Source organism: Perca fluviatilis, chromosome 21 (assembly GCF_010015445.1).
Source record: "Perca fluviatilis chromosome 21, GENO_Pfluv_1.0, whole genome shotgun sequence".
In the NCBI taxonomy this organism is placed as follows: domain Eukaryota; kingdom Metazoa; phylum Chordata; class Actinopteri; order Perciformes; family Percidae; genus Perca; species Perca fluviatilis.
The window spans coordinates 15,592,682-15,612,772 of NC_053132.1; the positions used below are offsets into that span (position 1 = coordinate 15,592,682).

The following is a 20,091-nucleotide window of genomic DNA, read 5'->3' on the forward strand; positions in this document are numbered from 1 at the left end:
ATACAGACATCCATCTCGCTTGTGTGTCCCAAAACAGAGCGTTTTTTTTTTTTTTGCAGTGTGTGTGTTTCTTTTTTTGTTTTTACATTTTTAAAAAAACAATGAGAATCTGGCTGCCCTTTGAAAAAGCTTTGTACCAAGCTCTTTTTTTTTGGCTGAGCAGAGCGCTTTCAAAAGTTAAAAACAGCTGACCTTTTTCAGAAAAGCACATATGACACCAACTGCTGTTTTTATCAGCTGGTAATCACAACAAAACAACAGGAGGATAGAGGATGGAGGATGGCACCTTCCTATAACAACAACGAAGTTAGAGAAAACATTTAAAGTACACCTGTTGAAACATTAGGGGATCTCCAGCAGATTCATATGTACTGCTGTTCTCAAAACGTTACACTGTCTGCTACAAATGCGTATTACTTCACATACTGGTCCCATATTATAGTGCTATTAATCAGTGGTTATTAGGGATATCATGCTCAAGTTATTTTGGCCCTGATGACCGACAAGAGTGCTTTAACATTGTGTATCCGCTGATACGGGGTCTGATCCGATAATTATAATGACCTAAATGTTGATTGTTATGATTATTTTTTTCACAAGTTGCTTGATCCAAATACTGGAGGTCCTGCTTCAAACTATTAAGTTGATTAGCTTGAATTTCTAATTCGACGAAGAGAGAAAGAGCTGCAAACCGGTGTAAACAGCATTTTTCTAAGCGCATCCCCCTGTTGATTTTGAGTGATTTTTGTGAATGCTCTGATTAATACATGTAATACAAATCATGCTTTGTTTTAATGACAGTTTTCTTTCAGCAGCTATTACCTAGCCTTGTCTAATGGGCTCCAGGCTCTATGGATTTGTAATGCGTTTGTGGGGGGATGCGTGGGATTTCCCCCTTTCTGGTCTACGTATCCCTTCCTCTGCACAATTATTTGTATTCCAGGTGGGGACAAAATGTACTCCCCCCCCCCCTCCAATTGATCAATGCTACTTCACAATAGCCTAGACCATATCTAAATTATATACCTAAAATAGAAGTAAGTACTTAGTTTAAACTAAGTAAAGCGCTGTAACGTTAACACAGTCTAAGAACGATAAACTCCGAACGGCGGTTGCTGGTTGTATTTTGCTGCTACAGAGCTCCGGGACGCCAGCTACCAGCGGCCGTTGTGACTGCGTGCCGGGTACAGGCCCCGTTAGATGGCGGTTCTTTCATGGGCCATGGTAGTGGGCGTGAGCAGAAAAAGTTGGCATCACGCGGCAACGACAGTTACTTTCAGGCACAAAAATTACTCGTTTAGTTTAGGAAAAAGATCGGATTTGGATTAAAACACTCCCGAGGACCGAACGAGCGTTTCCTGGGTGAAAGTATTTTGTTTTCACCGCCAAGTGAACTCCGCTCTCCGGCTTGAAAGTGCTGTATTTTAGGTTGACGACAGGAGCGTAGCACAAAATTCTAGGCCCTGTAGAAAAGCATTTTCTATGGGCCCCTCCCCGCATCCACAGCTATTCATTCTAGAATCTTTTTGGGCCCTCCTCACACGAGGGCCATGGGTACTCAGTCCCCTTTTTCCCCCCAGTCCGACGCCCCTGGTTGACACCACGTTGTGCTATTTCATTTTAAGATTATTTTCCATTAAATAATGAAGTGCTTAAGTGTTTAGGCATGCACGGTCTATATCCATGATATTGGAAGGGGGATTTAATTCTTGCATGATTTGTTTTGTTGTGCATGATCAAGATATAAAGATACTAACAAATTGTATTACCTCAAATCTATCAAAACACACCCTTTTTCTTTTTCTAAATTTTGTTCATATCTGACGTTCAAATCTTCCTATGAACACATCTTTGCTAAGCATTCTTCCAAATGGATTTTAAAGTGTATTAATCTAAACACAGAAATTTATATTTTTAATATTTTTCCAGCCTTTGAACCATGGTGGGCTCTGTACATTGCTTGTAGAACTCAGATTTTAAACTCTAAAGTACAATAACGTCTACACTTTATTCTTGTTTTAATAGGAAACCGTTCAATACTTTTGGATACCAACACTACAGTATGTATCATGTCTTTTGCTGAACAACTCCCCTGAGAATTTACACACACACGCACGCACGCACGCACACAGGAAATTGGTTTTCCCATTGAAGTATTCCTGTATATGTCTGCTCCACCTCCACTTTCCTCTTATGTCAGTTCATGTAAGTTCATACTGTAGGCTGCCTTTTGAAAGGCCAGAAGCAAAATAGGGTCAAAGTTCAAATTGATTGAACCTTGTATGGAGTACCTCAACCGCACGCCTTAGTGGTGTACATCAGTGAGCAGCACTCCAGCTCACGGTGCGTTACCGTTCTCCTTGCAACCGACTGAGGGATTTTATTGCTTGGCGAGTGTTTGTGTGTGTGTGTGTGTGTGTGTGTGGCCCTGGTTGGAAGTTACTCCTGCAAGGCTGATGTCAGGAAGTGACTGAAGGATTGGACATCTGCAACAGGAATCACTCACAATGTGTCCTGTTTAATGTTTGTGTGAATAAATAAATGTGAGCTAAAATATAGAAATCTGAATATCACACTGTGCATGGCTGCACATGCACTGACATGTCTACTTTTTGTCAAATAATGAACAACAGGGTTGGAAAAGAGTAATCTGGCATATTAATCTGGAAATTAGTTACAGTAGAATGTTGACAAGTGAAGGATGTTAATGGAGTAAAACACTGTTTCTGTGCAAATCCACTTTGTTTTAGTAGTTTAAGGGCAGGGATATAGTTCTATTAATCAAAAGGGTAAAATGATATCCTTGTCTACCCAGTAGATCTCCCACTAGAAAAGATGATTTTTTTACAATCGATGTTTGCACCATGCACAAAAGTAGATATGCTGAAACACAAAAAAATATACAAGGACATGCTCTCCCACTCACACACACACGCACTGAGACGCAACCCTGCAGACTCACCACAATTGGTTTCAGTGAGTTGTCACATTCTGGCTGAAAGTCAATTTTACACTTACTTAGCCCCATAATAAGAAGTCATGTTGACAACCCCACAATACAACTCTCCTTTTAGAGGGTGGTAGAGAAAGAAAATCCAGGAATAAAGAATAAGGCTGCTAGGGGGTTACAATAAGCAGCATTTGGGGGAGTTGATAAAGAGACGCTGAGAGAAAATGAGTGTCAAAAAGAACAAAGAAAAAGAAATCACTATATATCCATATGTGTGCCTGCAGTGTGGTGTGACATAGGGCAAGTTTTTTTTATACTTTTTTAAAACGGTTTTATTATTTGCTCTTGAAAGGAATTTACATTTTAATGAGTCAAACTATGTATATAATGCATACAAGTATTTTAATACATAGTATATTCTATATATTTATGATGGGTTCATACTTTTTAATATTCTCATTGTACTCCCAGTGACATTTTCTGCACTAAAATGGTCTTCGCATGCACGATGGTATCCCAGGAAACAAGGCATGCATGTAATCCAACGTAATTTTACCACATTGATAACAGCCTTACATTCTCTTTACATCATGTCAGAGCTGCATTGAGTTACTGTCTATATCCACGACGTTCCAATTTCCGGGATCGGTCCGTTGCCGCCGGACATTCCACCGGATGCACTCTTTTCCGCCCGATGTCCGTTAGCTTTCGCTTTCTTTGTGTTGGAATTTTAAACTCCGGTCGATTTATGAGGACTGCTCCTCAGATCTCTGCAGGGTAAATCCAGAGAGCTAGCTAGACTATCTGTTCAATCTGAGTTTCTCGACTCCACCAAAACAAGTTCCTTCACGAGGCTATTTTGCAGTGGCACTGTGGCTCCGTCCGGCGTTTACCACCGCCCAAGACGATTGTGATTGGTTTAAAGAAATGGCAATAAACCAGAGCACATTTTTCTCCTATCCCGGAACATTTCCTACTGCTTCAATTTAAAAGCATTGAACTGGGGGAAAACAGGGTGGCTTTTATTGTGAAGCAGCCACAGAAAACGCAGTGTATTTGTCGTCGCGGATAGCGCTTATCAATCATTCTTTAAAAATGCGTCTAAAAAAAGCATCACAATGGTCATTTTGGTATTTTATGACTGCAGATCATTTTGAATTGTTCAAACAGAGTAATGGAACAAGAAGCTGCAGCCACAGTGAGCTGCATGCAACAGGCTGCACAACTCCAACTGTCCAGGGGCCCATTTCAGGAAGGAGGTTTAACAAACTCTGAGTCTAACCCTGAACTCTGAGTTGATTCACCCTGAGATGGGAAACTCTGAGTTTTCGGTTCCAGAACAGCTGATTTGAGTTGGTTCAATCAACTCAATATTGCATTTGCACATTTGTCTAGCAAGCAAAAAACGCCCTGACAAGAAAGTTAGCGCTCATAGTTGCTGTCTTCCTTTTTCTTGTTAACAAGGGAAACACACACATACACACACACACACACACACACACACACACACACACACACACACACACACACACATCTTTAGCTGACTTGGCTGGGAGAATTTAACCCAGGGTGTCATGCTGTGGAATATTGTTAAAACCAGTTGGAACTTGCAGAAACAAATTTTATGTTTATGTTGAGTTGCATTGTTTGTTTCCAACGAATATACAACTAACATGCAGGTTTGACCTAACATCACATCAGTGGTGGCAAACTGTTCCTCTAAACAAACTTGAGTGAGTTAATTACCAAGTAAGAACTTCCACTTTCCTGTTAGGGTTCTGTACATCCATGTTTGTTTACGTTTGATCTCTCTCTTTCTAGCCGAACATCAAAGGAGTGCGTGACATCAAACAACCAATCCATGATACCACTTGTCATTATCATCTGTCAATCACCTCCTGAAATAATAAGTTGCACATTGGCTCAGCATCAGACGTGATAACTTTATCTCTGAATACATTATTCATGCATCCGTATTCCTTGGTTGTTTCAGAGAGTACAATAAGAAATGCTAAAACAGTGACCTCCATTCCACAGCAGTGATTTCACAACAGGCATCACTTTCACATGTCTTAGTCGGCCTGTCTCCCAGACACACTACCCACAGACACTAACCACAGAGCGTGCATGTTTACGTCCCTCTGTATAAGCAGATAATGCCAACACACTGAGATATAATCCATCTTTTACTCCATTGCCGCTCCCTGTGAACAACAGAAATGAGGAGTGGGCCTCCTAATGTGCATTTGATATGGTCTCACTGAGAGAAATAAACAAGGACAAAGACAATTTTCAACCGCAGAGAGGTTTACAAAGCTGTCCTTCACAGAGAAGAGAAACATGCTTTAGTTTTGTCTTCCGTTTCTATGTCCAACTAATGGTTTAATGGTTAATGTGTTAATGGTCAGGAGGACTTTAAAAGGACAAAACTCAATCTCATTAGTGAAATTAGTTTCAAATTAGTGACTTTTTGCAAACAAATTCTACACTACTGCAGTTGTTTTGAGTGATTATTAGATAGTAATCCTCTTAGTACTGAAACACGTGTAATAACCCTGAAGGCACATTGTTTCTAACAAAGTCCATTATTATTGCAGGTTACATGAAACTTAACCCTAATCAAAGATAGCCAGTTTAATGAAAGCAGTGGCTTGGGAGCACATGCTGGGATGGATACATACATACACACCCACAAACACATCTCTTACATGGTAAAATGTAGCCTAAAGGGAAGCTGTAGACCGCTCGCAAACGTCAATTTATAATTATCAAGAAAATAAATACTCTCCCTCAAAGATGCTTCTTTAGACCTTAAGTATTTGACAGTTGCTTCCTAGAAGGCTTCATACAATCTTCATCTTTTTTTGTCAATGTTGTCTTTTATCCCCACCTTTGAAAAATATATATTTTCTAGCCAGATAAAGAGGATGTGATAAATTGTCTTCCAGGACACTTGGCAGAAAGAAAACAAAACCTCGTTTTGTTCTGGGTTTACAAGATTATTTGTGCATTGGTTTGATATGATGAGATGATAACAGAGTATTTTCTTCTAAATAAAAGGTGTTCTCGCTTACGAGGGAGAATCACATCCGAGTGCCAACCCGGGCCACCACAGTATGGTGTAAGATCACTTTCAAAAAGATGTATGCACAACTTTAAGCATTCATATTCGTATTTTTAAACATTTGTGCGTAAATTAACTTAGGCACGCAAAATTACGTTTTCATACAAGTGAGTCAATAAATTGCATTTGTGTTTTTATGTGAGTCTGACTCTAGAAGCTATGACATTCATGAGTACAACTCTGATTTCTACGACTACGAATTCTTCACTATGAACACAAATTCAAGTTTGTGGGTGCGAGTAAAGAACAGTTGAAATGACGTCACTGCCGTCACAGGGCAGGTAATCAAACCTCGATTCCATCTAACGCGCATGCGTCAAAGGCGAAAGATGGCTAACAACAGACCTGAGGCTGCTAGCCTAGGCTCAGCATCACAGGTAAAGTAAATAACGTGTTTATTCAACATTTTACAACGATTTATTTGTGGTGTGCAGATCGAGGCTTCGTGAAACAATGAAACAGTTGAAGCAAACGTGCCATACTGTGTCGAGGCTTCGAAACAATCCGACACCCGTCTCAACGAGGACACCTAGTGGTCACTTGCAGGTGTTGATCTGAAACAACCTTGACAACGAGCCATTAAAAAAAAATATGTGAAGCTTGTAGGCTCCTCACTGTGCATAATGTTATTTTGGTCATGAAAAATGAATTAATAAAAGAAATCAAGCCACAATGTCTCACTTTTTTATAGATTTGTATTCCAAAATATGAATTTCTCTGCTGTGGAAGGACTTAGCCTACTTCTTTTTTTTTTTTTACAGATGATGTCTCCAGCCTTTGAAAAAAATCCTCTCACAAGGGACACTTGTTGCTGGCATGCAAAGATATTTTTTAGCACGGACATACAAATGAGGAAAGATTACTGCTCTCTCTTTCCAGTAAGTTAGGGGATCATGAGTTCTGGGCAAAAACGCATAGTTGAGGTATTTTTTCTCTTCCACTGTGGCATCAGCTGTAGCATTGTGTATCATCTTGGTTTCACGGATACGATCATCAAAACGTTCCCATAAACTGTCCTGTGTTTCTACTGGTGTTGATGTTGATTATGATGGGCCTGATGTTGACATTTGTGGCTCTGAATGAAAATGAAAACGGAGCTTCCATTTTTATCTATCTATCTATCTATCTATCTATCTATCTATCTATCTATCTATCTATCTATGTAGCTATATATGTAGGCCCTATCTATCTATTAATGTGTCACTGTATGTAGGCTATACTCTGTCTGTCTAGCCTATCAGTCAATGTGTAAATTTAAATGTAAGCCTAAATATAACTAAACAAATCGCACTATAAATGTCACTATATCACCAAAAATCCGCTATCTCAAAATCAAACTCCTCTCACAAAAACCCAAGAGATTGTGTGGTCTGTTCCAGACCCTGTCAATCAAACTCTGATTCGGCGGACCCTTATATATATATGTCAATGGCCGGACCATGCCACCTGTCGAAACCCTCGTGAAACACTCCGATGCTTCATTTAGCCGTAGTCACGTGACGTGGGTGTTTTGAATCACGCTTCGGATCGTGTTTCGAAACATCGGCGCTTCGGGATCTCAACAAAGCTTCGGGACGTCAGTTTCGCGTCAGCCATCCCTACGATTTATGGCACTTTATAAATACATTTCTGCAACTCATAGACGTTATTGCTTTAGCTTGCAACCTAACGATATTAACTTGCTGTTAACTCTAGCTAGTGCTAGACGACGTTAGCGTTGATGAAGTGCTCTGTGTGAAAGTAACGTTATAGTTAGTGATGTTAGAACTAAACTGCACTGTTATCATATGTCGACCAAATCAGTAGTGTTAACAACTGAGCCAGATATATGAGTTAACGTCAACCAGCAAGTCATTGTAATGTTAATGAGCATATGTGCTAATACAAACTTCTGACTCAGTGGTCAGTATCTGCTTTTTATTCACGACCAGAGGACCTGAACGATTGAGGGTAATAAAATAACGTTTAATTAACTTATTGATAGGCAATGCAACATTTATTCAAAACCAATCATTCAAGTACATTCATGCATTCCACTGTAGTGGGATATATGGCATTATTAGCCAGCAGTCAGTTGCTTGAGACCAGCCGCAGGTGGTATGGACTGCATTGGTTCGGACGAGCTTGCTTTTTGGTCTGAATGTGGGCCAAGACCCGGGCGTTGACAAGCCCTGATATGATTAATGTGTTTTGCAGGTATTCTGTACAATTCTAAAAAATAAATATGGCTATAACATTTGGCATTTAGTTAGTGTCTTTCTTATTACTCGGGTCCAATTAACAGGCATCTTAAGCACAGCCCAAAACCTGGTGTTGCTGCTGAGAAACAGTGTACCGGCAAATGTCAGGCCAGTCAGTCAGGGCAGTACAGGAGAAGCTGCTGTTGGACAGGGAGCGCAGTCGGTGCCGACAGTGAGGCCTCAGCGCAATGACTCTGGACAGTCTGTGAAACAAGAAATGGCTCGGTAGGATACATGGGTCGTTTGTCTGCATTCATTTTGTAATTGCACAACCAGTGTAGGTACTTTTAGACAAACTAGGCCCCCAATTCTAATGTAAGCAAAAGGGGGGGAAAGGGTACAGATTTTCAACGTTAGATTATTTTGCTTTGAATATTTTATGGAGCTGTCATTACCACTGTTGGATAAAACATAAAGTAAACTGCATTTACCCTAACATAAGCAGTCATTGAGAATGTAAATATATTTTAAGTTAGGTTGTTCTGTTTTGATGGATTATAACATATGAAAATAATAGTTTGCCATTTTATATGTTTAGGTCTTTTCCTGGATTTTTTCGAAAGGAGGCAAGAGGCAAAAAGCACCATATACACCAACACAACCTGGTAAGAGCTTTTTGGTGAACTTTTTTTTCTTGAAAAACAACGTGAAAAAAACACCAAAAGGAGAAGAGGAACTGCAGCTTATACTGGCTGGCCTTGGAAAACGTTCATTAACCCTTAATGAAAACATCACACATTCAGAGGTATGTAAACATTAATTAACTGCCTTGCATAAAGTAATATCTAAAGATTAAAAACACCCATCTTACAATTCATATTAATGCTTGATGTAATAAATATTAGTATGACAAAATATAAATCATTTTAATACAGTTTTAATCATACTTCTGTCATTTTAGTTTTCAGATTTGCTTTTGAGCACATATCCAAGACTGGCAAATATCTGTGGTGGCTGGTTGCTGCACAAGTCCACAGGTATGTAGGCATATACACTGTATTAATGTCCATGGTTTCAAATTGTGTTTCAATGTACTCCCTAGATGAGTAATATACTTTACCTTGCTCTATATCCAGATTGGCTATATTTAGTATCTACAACTGTTAAATTTTAGGTGGGGGTGGGCAGCGGAGATTGGCTGTTATTCCTCCAGATTTAAATGGATAGACCGGCCAGCAGCTAAAAGCAGTGAGCGGGAATGGAAAATACACAATGTACATTGCTCCTTTACAAGAAGAACTGGATACAATTCCTTTACCACCAGAAGCAAAAGAATTTGAGAAGATGCCCAAAGCCCAGTGTACAACCTGCAAGAAAATGGTTCCACTTCAGATTCTTCCAGAACACAAAGGAATGCAAGAAAGAACTTGTAAATTTGTGTGATTCTGCTGAAGAAGTATGTTAAAGCTTGGTCTTTTAGGCATTATTTCAGGATTTATTGGATTGAAAAATGACATGTTTTTATTGTGTACTGCGCTGAAAAGTGTTGTTATTGTGTTTCATCCCCAGGAAAGCTGCAAGGAAGAAGATGATGTATTCTCAGCGGCCCTTTGCTACCAGACAGACAAGGTAAGCTACTTTTTGCTGTTATTTTAAGTTAAGAGCCTAATTTCCAAATGACATTTATTAGCACTCGCAAATATGTGCAAAAACAGCATTGTAACTTGTAATTGGTCTTTTCCTTGCACCAATTGCAGGTCATGGTGTTATACATGTCACTTTGCTGGTGCTATAAATTAGGCTCTACAAGTGTTGTTTAAGTTTCTTTAACTTAGATATGTTTTCTTATATTTCAGGAGTAGTGTGACGCTTTATTCACATGCATTGTAAATTCATTTGTTAGATAGCTGAGTGTCCTGTGTGCAAAAATGCATTTCATCCTGACATCATTGAGATCCATGCAGCCAGTTGCGGATTACGGTAATGTTGATTTCAGTGCTACTTTTTTATATATACCATGTTGGTTTGACGATAAATTAGACGTAAGGAGATTTCCTGCCAAATTTTTAAATTTTAAATTTAATTGTTTATTGTTAATTCAGGACAATCTGTTTTCTTTGTACAGAACTTCAGATGATGATGGCCATCAGTCAAGTGATCCAATCAGTACCTTTCAAAGGTAAAATGGTATATTAGGGAATTATGGTGGTGAATGATGTTATCTGAACAATAAACCTTTAAAGAGATGCTGCAGTACCAATTAGCTTTTTCCTGTTGAAAAGTTATGTTATGTGTGGTCATATAGAAATCTAGTGATCCAGAAACATGGCATTGTATATTTTGCCCATTTGGACTGGCATTGAGGCCTCACCTCACTCCTGAGAACATCACCAGTATAGGAGGATGTGCGAGTATTGTACCAGGCCTAACAACCACCCTGAGAAACAGTAGCAAACACCTATGAAATTATAAAACCACTCATAGATTTAGTTGTGATTCAAATGTTCAATGACTGTATTTTTTATTTTCCAGTTCTGAGGACATCTTGAATTGGATCGGTTGTCAAGTTGATGAGACAAACACATTTTCCATCTGTGTGTCGCGAACTGATCTCTACAACAGAGGCATGCAACAGTGGCAACGGCAGAAGAAGACCTCACCCAAATGTAGACTTAAGGTCACATTCTTTGCCGAGGCAGGCATTGATACTGGTGCCCTTACCAAAGAATTCCTCACAAGTACAGGTGTATGTCCATATTTGTTAAATCAGACACGTATGGCCTATCAGGCCTCTGGTGGTGCAATGGGCTCAAATGCTGATTGGATGAAAGAAAAATCAACATTGAAAGACCTTTTGAATTTCTTGTATTTGTTGTTTTCCAGAAATGCTGGTAGAAATAGAAAAAAAGACTCTTTGTTGAAGGTCCAGATAAGAAAGGGAAGAATCCTGTTTACTGCCTTAACAGTTTGGACTGTAACTACTTCAGGTGTGTAATGAAATTCTTTTTGCATGTTGTCTTTAAGCGTATTAATTGCATTACTACTTTCGTTTATATGCAGTGTTTCAATTGTTTAATTCTTCCGTTTATTAGGACGGCAGGAGAAGTCATGGCAGCTAGTCTGGCACAAGGCGGACCTTGCCCTAACTTCCTACGTGAGTGGTGCTATAGATATCTCTGCTCGGGTGACTCTGACAGCATTCAAGTGTCTGCCAGTGATGTCACAGATTTGGAACTGTCACAGCTAATTGTAAAGGGAAGTCCAATTTTATCAAGGTCAATAATAGTATTAACTTCATTATGACATGGATTGCACAAATCAAATGACTTGTTTGTTTGACCGTAGAGCACAATGATGCAATGAGAACAACTTTCACTTAACACCAATCGACTTTCAGATAAACAGCGCCAGTGATGACAACATCAGCGACCTGATTGGTGACATTGTGACCTGCGGATACACTGGAATTGTGTCTGTGGATAAAAGGGACAGCATGATAAGGTATATTAACATTTTTGGTTTTCATTATGGCAAGGGAGTATTGTACAACAATTTGTGACTTGATTTGGATTTTTTTCTTGCAAAGCTATGTTGTGAAACCACTTTTAAATGTCACCAAATTACAATTTAACAAAGTGCTGATGACAAATTTTTTCTACAGTAAACCGTGTTACCACAAAAGTAGATTCTCCTGAAGAAACACTTTTATATTGTCTATTAGAGCTGTTATACTTCACTCCACCATGAGACTCATCCCAATGCTCGACCAGCTCAGAAAAGGCCTGCAGCTCTATGAACTACCAAAGATCATGAAGACCCATCAAGACCTTTTCCAACCACTGTTTGTTACAGGGGAAGATGATAAGGTACATTCATGTCTCAACCACTCTTAGACCAGACCCCATTTTTGTGGTCAACCTAGAGAAGTCCCTGTACATCTTGGGGCTTACAGTACCATGGTAGATTGCCGTTGGGGAAGCATATGAGTGGAAAAGCCAGAAGTACACAGAGCTAGCAGCCGAGGCAGAACTGTACGGCTGGCATACTCAGGTGCTTCCTGCGGAGGTTGGATGTGGAGAGTTTGTAGTCACTTTAAAAACTAGGCTCCTCAAGGATGTGGGGATTCGTTCCAAAAAAGTGCAGATTCTTCATAGGGACAACACGTCCTAGTAGCTCGACATGGGTTTCTGGTTGCTTTTAATTAAGCATTTATGTTTTCTGCAATAATTACTATGTTGAATGCAGACTGAAATGTATTTTCTTCTTCTTAAAAGGTGGATGCAGTCTTCATTCTGGAGAACAGCCGCCCTGTCTTCAGCGAGATTGGTTCTGCCAAACACCGCATGGAAACAAACATCATGAACTTTTTCCAGGACTACCTTCAGGAAATTGAGGATTCTGGTGTGTTTTAAGAAATAGTAAGCTTTTCTTCTGCTGTCCTACAGTAATTTTTATACAGCGCAGTGGAAATGGCTAGCTATGAATTTACATACTCCAATAAAGGTTTAACGTTTCTTTTGCAGAATCTTGATGTAAAATGTGATATTTAATATTATGACCTTTAGAATAACACTGCTTCATGAAATTTTACAGCAATAAACTAGACAGCCAGGGCTTTTAACACCCCTGCTCCCAACCCAAAAAGGGGCTATGCTTAACATGTTAATCTGATTTAATTGAGGGATTGTATTAACTAATTGTATTAACTTAAACTAAAGGAAGGCAGCATCTTTTTAATAGTTTTTTATCCAGACTCACATTTAATCTCTTTTTTTAAAGAACAAGATGGACCAAGCAACAACAATATTGCTCCAGAAAGTTTGACTGTTGGACGAATCATGCAGTGGCTCACCGGACAGGGCCACAAGCCTTCTGCCAAGTGAAAAGAAGGACTTTGTCATAAATGTGAGATTCCACCATGACTGTGACACACATCACACTGTTTGTTTTCGTATTGTCAGCGCCTGCAGTCGTACAATCACATTTCCCTCAGCGAGCCTGAAAACATTCAGTGAATTCAAAAACATCATGACACTAGCCATATGCCATGGGCAAACCTTTGACAGGGTGTAACAACTCACTCCAAGGGAAAACTACCAAGTAACTGCCATAAGTCAAAATATGCATTGTATTTTTTATTGGCATTTTATTTGACAACTTCTTGTTTCTGTGAATAACGGTTATTCATTGTTACAAAACCATTGTTTTGCTTTTAGTAAACTTCAAAACTAAAATGAATGATGAATGATAAAATGAAGTAATGTCACAGCAAACCTTTTGTAACTGGCAGTCTGTTTGCAAATGTTCAACTTCATTCCATTAAATCGTTTGCAAGGACTGATGATATCTTAGATGTTTCTTTGTGTCAAACATAGACTTTCAATGCACTGAACCATTGATATATAAATGTCTCTGCCAAATGATTCTGACGATGCACAGGGATCGATCATGGACTGTACAGTTTCCATACTTGCTGGAGTCAGCGGGCACTCAATTTCTGGGACTTCAACTCCATAAGGTTCTTCAGGCACACTTTCAAACATCTCCCAGTCAGTTCCAAACAGCTCCATGTTCTGAAAATAGTGTTATTTTGTATGAAACAACCTTTAGAAATATTTGAAAACACTGCCAAGCACACACTGACCTACAAGATTTAAGATTTCAGCTTCTTTTTATATAAATCTAAATCCACACCTTCAGGTTGAAAACATTTTAACTGCATTTTTTAACTACACTTTGAGAGATAGCTTCAGCAAACCTGCACATCTTCATCTGCATCACAAGGATTCTGCATGTGACCCATAACCCAGAGTTGGTTAGGGGTGAGTCCACCTTCAGATCGTAAGGGATGGTTGTCCCAGCCTTCTGTGAAGGTGTGAAGGGCCTCTGCCAGACGCGGAAGGAACACATAATGGGCACAAAACAGATGGACAGCATCTGACAAATCCAACAGGCCATCTTCTTCTAGACTGTGAAGAACTTCATAGTACAGATGAGTGACACAGGTCCAGACATCTCGCCATAGGCGCTCAATCCTAAATAAGAAAAAACAGGTCTTACTCAACTCAAAAGTAATCATTGATATAGTCTTACTTTAAATACTTTCCAACAATGATTTAACATTCACACTATGAATATACTGTAGATTATGTAAATTATTATTTTAACCTTTGATTGTGTACGCTTCGCCCAGCGATGAAGCTCCCTCTTCCGGTGCCTTTAACACTAAACATGGTTTCAGCAATTGCGACATTTTCAACGCCTTCATCGCCCCTGACCCTTGAAAATTAATGGGGGAAATGCTCATTTATATTAACATTACATTACTGAAATGATCAGCAAGAGCATAGAAACAGTAGCACCAGATATCACTATATATATTTACCTGGAAGGCCAGCCAAAGTTTTCCACTGCCTTGAGGAAAAATGAAAGGGCAGTGTTTGAGCAGTTATTTGTTGCTGGTTCCAGATACAGTATCTATACAGACAAACAGAGTTTCATATAGTGAATCTGCAAACGTTTAAATATACTCACATTGCCTACTGCACACACAATAATGACTTAGGTTAAAGTATATTACCAAATGTAATGCACCAAAAATGTGCTCATTAAACGTGACTCTTGCTGTGCACATGAATAAATGCACAATATTGCATGTAATCAACTACTGTTGCTAACATGCTTCCATCAGTACAGGCTAATTTATTTATTTAATTTTTCTTCTGACGTTACCCTGGTATGACGTTAGTCTATGTATAATGTTACAGAATGGCAATCCGTGCTTGGCCTTTTTTTTGGATATATTTACTTTTACTTCTGACACTAATGACAAAGGCCACTGTACGAAGTATGTCCTCCTGATGATGCAACCCAGCTGTTAGCGGTGTCAACAATAATCGATTCGGCGATGCATTGCAATGCGGGGCATGCACGATTCAGCATCGATGCGGCAAAGTGCCATAATCGATTATGTCACTGTTTATTTTGTGGCCTTGAGTGGACAATAAAGTTGTAAAGTTTCAATTACTTCTGTATCAAAGATACAGGAGAGTGATAATACACACATAGCAGCCAATAGAATCTGTTGTTCAATATCCTCTCAAGGATCACTGTCCCGTTGAAGGGACACTGCGTCACTGTAACCTCGATAGCGTTTTTATAACTTTAAAGCATTAAATCTTCCAAATATACACACCAATTGAACGCTTAGCCTCTAATGATTAATTTAAGCCCACATACAAAGCATAACATGATTTATAGCAGTTACACCACTGTTACAAAGTAACAGAAAATAAAACAATTCAGCCATAATCTGCGCAGCTGTCCAGAGTGCATCCATACCTGTTTTCGTTGTCCTTTCAGCAACAAAGTGGTATGTTGCCCAAAACTTGATTTTCATAAATCCCCAAGAGTCCAAGGAAATGTAATATATAAGTTTTATATTCCAAAACGATCTGTTCGCCTCACAATGTTGACGTTTCTGGCCGAATCACAAGGGAAAAACGCGAAACAATTTTCCATTTCCGCACTTGTTATCGCCGCTAGCTTTTCTGCCCAGCTTGCTACATGCTCAAAGTGGGTGTATCTGTATATCACCAGATGTGTTTACAGTATTTTATTTTGATAATTTTACAGATGTATGACTTGGAAGGAAATAAAAAATCTCCATTCTAGCCTCTGTAACTTTGTATCAGTAAGGCCTAGAATCACCCTGACACTTGTAACAAAAAAATGTAGAGTGTTTCCTTTCCAATGATGTCAGGCACACCCCAGAGTGTCAAAGTACGTGGGAGCTGTACCACTTTTAATTTGGGTATGTCGTTTAGACCAAAAAGCATGAAATTTCAGCAGAATCTTAACAGGATATCTGACTGATTGCCTCATGACTGATGAAAAATTTGCCTTGTTGTGTGCAGTAGAATTTTGATGCATCGCAATGCATCGTAGAATCGAATTGAATCGAATCGTTGCCAATGCACACCCCTACCAGCTGTCATTCTAAACAATTCAAAACATTACAACTGAAATATGTTTGCAAACTAATTAATTAGTTTGCAAACATAGGGAGGGAAGGGAATCTGGGAACAGATAGGACTGTGCGGGCATATATATAAAATTTATGACATTTTATAAACCAAACAATGATTTAATCTAGAAAATATATGGCAGATTATTCACTTATAAAAAAAATGATTCATAGTTGAAGCCCTAAAAGGTAGTTTCTTCTCATGAAAAATCTAAGTATGTTTTTAGTATATTAGAGACTTACTAGAAACAGACTGTAGACCTATGAGTACCATCCCTTACTTTAGTAAATAGTGGTTTATTGTAATAACGGTTAAGTGACGGTCAAAGTCAGATGAATGCTTTGAGGATAATCTCAAGGGCAGTAATACTAAATTACATACCAAAAAAAAGCTCAAATTTACTTTCTTGGCAATGATCTCTTACCCAGAGAAACTTCAAATTACTGCACGGGTGTATGTTCAGCATCCTGTTCAAGGACAGGTTGACAGGACTCAGGCTGCTGGTGTGCACACAGTCTGCTTCGGAGATTGAATCTGTAACCTTACAGTAATGGGATGGTCTCACTAACCACTAATCTGCTCTGCCACCTGAGAAAAAGAGACATGAGAAATGGATAGACAAAGAAAAGTGAGCGTGTGGATAGAAAGAAAGGAGGAGATGAGTAGAGGGAATAGACAGACGGACGGGGGGGAAAGATGATAATGAAAAAGGGGCAGAGACAGAGATGGTAAAGAGACAAAGTGTGAGTGATGGTGAAGATACATTAAATGAAAACCAAAGGGGGAGAGAAAGACAGAGTGATTGAGATGACACAGAGCAGGCTAAGAGAGGCAGATCCATATTAAGAAAGAGAGGAATGGGTAGGAAAGCAAGCTGGATAATGATCAACGGGTATAAAAAAAGGCGGGTCACATTCACCACAGATTCTCTGCAATCTGGTCCCCTCTGTCACTAAGTCTATTCTAAATACTCATCAGCCATTGGTCAGGCAGAAGGAAGTGGTAAGCGCTGAACCCTGTAACCCTTCATTTCCTCAATGACAAATTTGGGTGTCTTCGATTCCACTTCCTCTCTGTCTCACTTACTGCCAGCCCTGTCACATATTCTCATTAGTCACCGTGGCAGCTGAGGTGTGTGTGTGTGTGTGTGTCTGTGTGGGCGTGTGTGTTTTGGGTTGAGTCAGAGAAATAGAAACAGAGAGGGAGGCAGAAAAAGTGTGCGTGTGAGACGGAGAGAGGGATTATACGTGAGTAAAATGATGCATGAGTTTATGAATGTGTGTGTGGAGGGCATAATGTGGAGCTTATTTCATAGTGATGCGTGTACTCTATGTGTATATCTGAGGCAGTGTCTGTCACTTTATGTATGTCTACACCTTCATGTGTGTATGGTTGTTTATTTATTATATACAACCCCTTATGCTTTGTTATCACGTAAAAACAAGTCTACAGCCATGCTAGCGGCCCTGTAAGGCTGTTGTGAGCTAAATGCTAACATCCGAATGCTAACATGCCCACAGTGACAATGTTACATGCTGATGTTAAGTATGTGTAACCATGTTTACATTCTCAGTTTAGACTGTTAGGATTTTTTTTGTAAGTTCCTCCTTTTCTCTGTAAGTTCTTGTGACAAAGAAATAATCCTCCAATTTTTCTCATGAGGTAACGGTAACATTTTTCACTTTTGCTTATTGTTGTTGAACACCAAATATACAGCAAGGGGAGCCAACACATTTAAATTCTCAATACCGTAAAGGATTTGTTTCATAAGTTACCTTATAGCATATAAGTGTCACCAAAATAAAGAAAAACAAGGTTCATGCAGACTTCCACTCTGATAAAAATGCTTAATTTTAAATATGTAAACAATTCTCAGAAGCATTGCAGCATTGACAGCTCACACAGTGATGAGACTGAGTTCAAACATTCTGGACTGTGCATCTGTGCAGATTACACTATGGTACTCCACATCGGAAATCCTGACTGTAATCAGCTGCCAATCCAGTTGGACAAGAGACTCAGCTGCCTCCACAAAGCAACAATACTGCCCATCAGTAGAAGGGAATCTGGGAACAGATAGGACTGAGCGGGCATTCAAGAGCCAGGCGAGATCCTTTTCCCAGTGTTCCAGGATGAGTCGGTCTGCAACCAACAAGCACTGCGCACAGTGAGCAGGCAATCACAGCAACAAAATATTTACATTAAAGGCAATCCATCCAATAGTTGTGAAGACACAAGTGCTACAGGAAAAATCAGAAGATCACTAAAGTCAATAGAATGCATCCTCTGGGCACCATAAATGAATGTACCAAATTTCATGAAAAAAAAAATTTCAGTTTGGACCAAAGTGGTGGACAGTTAAAGCTACCTAACTGTATACTGTACTATGAGAACATCACACTATTTCCACTCCATAAGCCATTTTAACATGCTGGTAAAAAGGAGGAATGTCTCCATAAGATGGGTTTTGGGATAAAAAACTCAAACTCTCAGGTGGATCCCATCCTAAAATGGTTTGAAAAGTTAAAGAGCCCCTTTGGACATATAATAACAAAGAACCGTTTCTACTCTCTGACACACTCACGCAATTCCTCCTCCATTTCTGTGATAATGTGACAGCTGAGGTCGGCAATAAAGGGAAAAGCAGAGGGGGGATAATTTTGAGAGGACTGCAGAGAGACTGTACAGTACATGAGTATGTCTGTGGGAGAAAGTGAATGAGTAGCTACTGTATGTGTGCTGTAATTTTGTGTGTGATCATGAGATTAATGTTCTACTGTAAGAAAACCTCTAAATCTAATTGTTGTAGTTCACTGCAGTGGTAAGGTCAGTCAACTAATTATCTAACCAGGGCAGAGTCATAGGTTAGGTTCCCAGATGTGCATTTTAGGTGGAAACTAAATACTATACTATTATTTTCCCATATCAGATACAGTTTTTGGCAGTTTGTCTTATAAGTAATAGTGACAGGAAATATGACCTGTTTGTATCATTGTGTTCTAAAACACAACACAAGTCTGTGTTGATACAAACAGGTCATAGTGTAGTGCTACATTTGCATTTCAAGGTTTTCATTATTGTGGAGGCGGGAAATAAATAGACCTTTAAAAGGACAATTCCGGTGCAAAATGAACCTAGGGGTTAATAACACGTGTGTACCGAGACGACCTTTCTCTGGTTTATGATTTCAAGGTAATCAAATGTGTATGTCGCTTGAAACAAGCGTGAACCGCTGATTAGCTTAACGCTAGGCATTCAGGGAGTAAAAATAAATCACTATTTTATACCACTAACAAGGCTCACAATAGCACCACACTTCAACTGTAGCATAATGAGGGTCCCTACATTTAAACCGAAGCATTGAGAACTTTGTAAGTGTACAGTTAGTTTATGAAAAAGATTTTTTTTTTTTTTTTTAAAGACAGTACCCGGGTATACAGGCAAACGCCATCTTGGGAAAACAGTCACGATCAGTCGAACGCCGTGCAACCAGTAACATAGCTCAGGCAGGGCGTTCACATGTAGGGACCCTCATTATGCTACCGTTGAAGTGTGGTGCTATTTTGAGCCTTGTTAGTGGCATAAAATAGCGATTTATTTTTACTCTACCAGTGCCCCGAATGCCTAGCGTTAAACTAATTAGCGCTACCTTGTTTCAAGCTACATACACATTCGATCACCATGAAAACATATCCCAGAGAAAGATCGACTCACGTACACCGGTTATTAACCCATAGGTTCATTTTGCGCCGGAATTGTCCTTTAAGAGATACTTTCAGGTAAAAAGGGCAGAGGTGGGAACTATTTCAC

The 20,091-nt window shown here is 39.3% G+C and overlaps 2 protein-coding genes and 1 long non-coding RNA gene across 10 annotated transcripts in view; 2 read left to right on the plus strand and 1 right to left on the minus strand.

Moving 5' to 3' along the window:
* The window catches only part of LOC120550921, a 38,582-nt gene extending 29,291 nt beyond the window's left edge, over positions 1-9,291 (plus strand). The window contains exons 2-3 of the long non-coding RNA XR_005637802.1: positions 8,853-9,059; positions 9,216-9,291. This is a non-coding gene — a long non-coding RNA (uncharacterized LOC120550921). The remainder of the gene's footprint in view (positions 1-8,852; positions 9,060-9,215) is intronic.
* Positions 9,292-9,417: 126 nt separating this feature from the next.
* On the plus strand, positions 9,418-11,149 carry LOC120551618. The gene is made up of 6 exons (XM_039789113.1): positions 9,418-9,710; positions 9,824-9,883; positions 10,158-10,234; positions 10,380-10,433; positions 10,787-11,000; positions 11,138-11,149. Exons 1-6 carry the CDS (start codon positions 9,513-9,515, stop codon positions 11,147-11,149), a joined length of 615 nt encoding a protein of 204 aa, XP_039645047.1. The 5' UTR covers positions 9,418-9,512.
* A 2,334-nt stretch (positions 11,150-13,483) lies between these two features.
* Positions 13,484-20,091, minus strand: part of LOC120550918 — a 92,547-nt gene continuing 85,939 nt past the window's right edge. For 4 of the 8 annotated variants that reach the window (XM_039787890.1, XM_039787889.1, XM_039787887.1 and 1 more), the window contains 5 exons: positions 16,706-16,869; positions 14,640-14,731; positions 14,423-14,533; positions 14,013-14,289; positions 13,485-13,827 (listed from right to left, as the gene is read on the minus strand). In XM_039787890.1, coding sequence (XP_039643824.1) covers positions 13,603-13,827; positions 14,013-14,289; positions 14,423-14,533; positions 14,640-14,731; positions 16,706-16,747 — 747 coding nt within the window. In that variant the 5' untranslated portion in view covers positions 16,748-16,869 and the 3' untranslated portion in view covers positions 13,485-13,602. Of the gene's footprint in view, positions 13,828-14,012; positions 14,290-14,422; positions 14,534-14,639; positions 14,732-16,705; positions 16,870-20,091 lie in introns of all 8 variants that reach the window. The other 4 variants (XM_039787886.1, XM_039787885.1, XM_039787884.1 and 1 more) reach the window with 1 other exon arrangement.

Excerpts from the sequence above, each read along its gene's own strand:
- LOC120551618 (XM_039789113.1), top strand. The coding sequence starts at position 9,513 with ATGGAAAATACACAATGTACATTGCTCCTTTACAAGAAGAACTGGATA. Across the intron at positions 9,884-10,157 it reads TTTGCTACCAGACAGACAAG|ATAGCTGAGTGTCCTGTGTG; the intron begins GTAAGCTACTTT and ends TTCATTTGTTAG. Across the intron at positions 10,235-10,379 it reads GCAGCCAGTTGCGGATTACG|AACTTCAGATGATGATGGCC; the intron begins GTAATGTTGATT and ends TTCTTTGTACAG.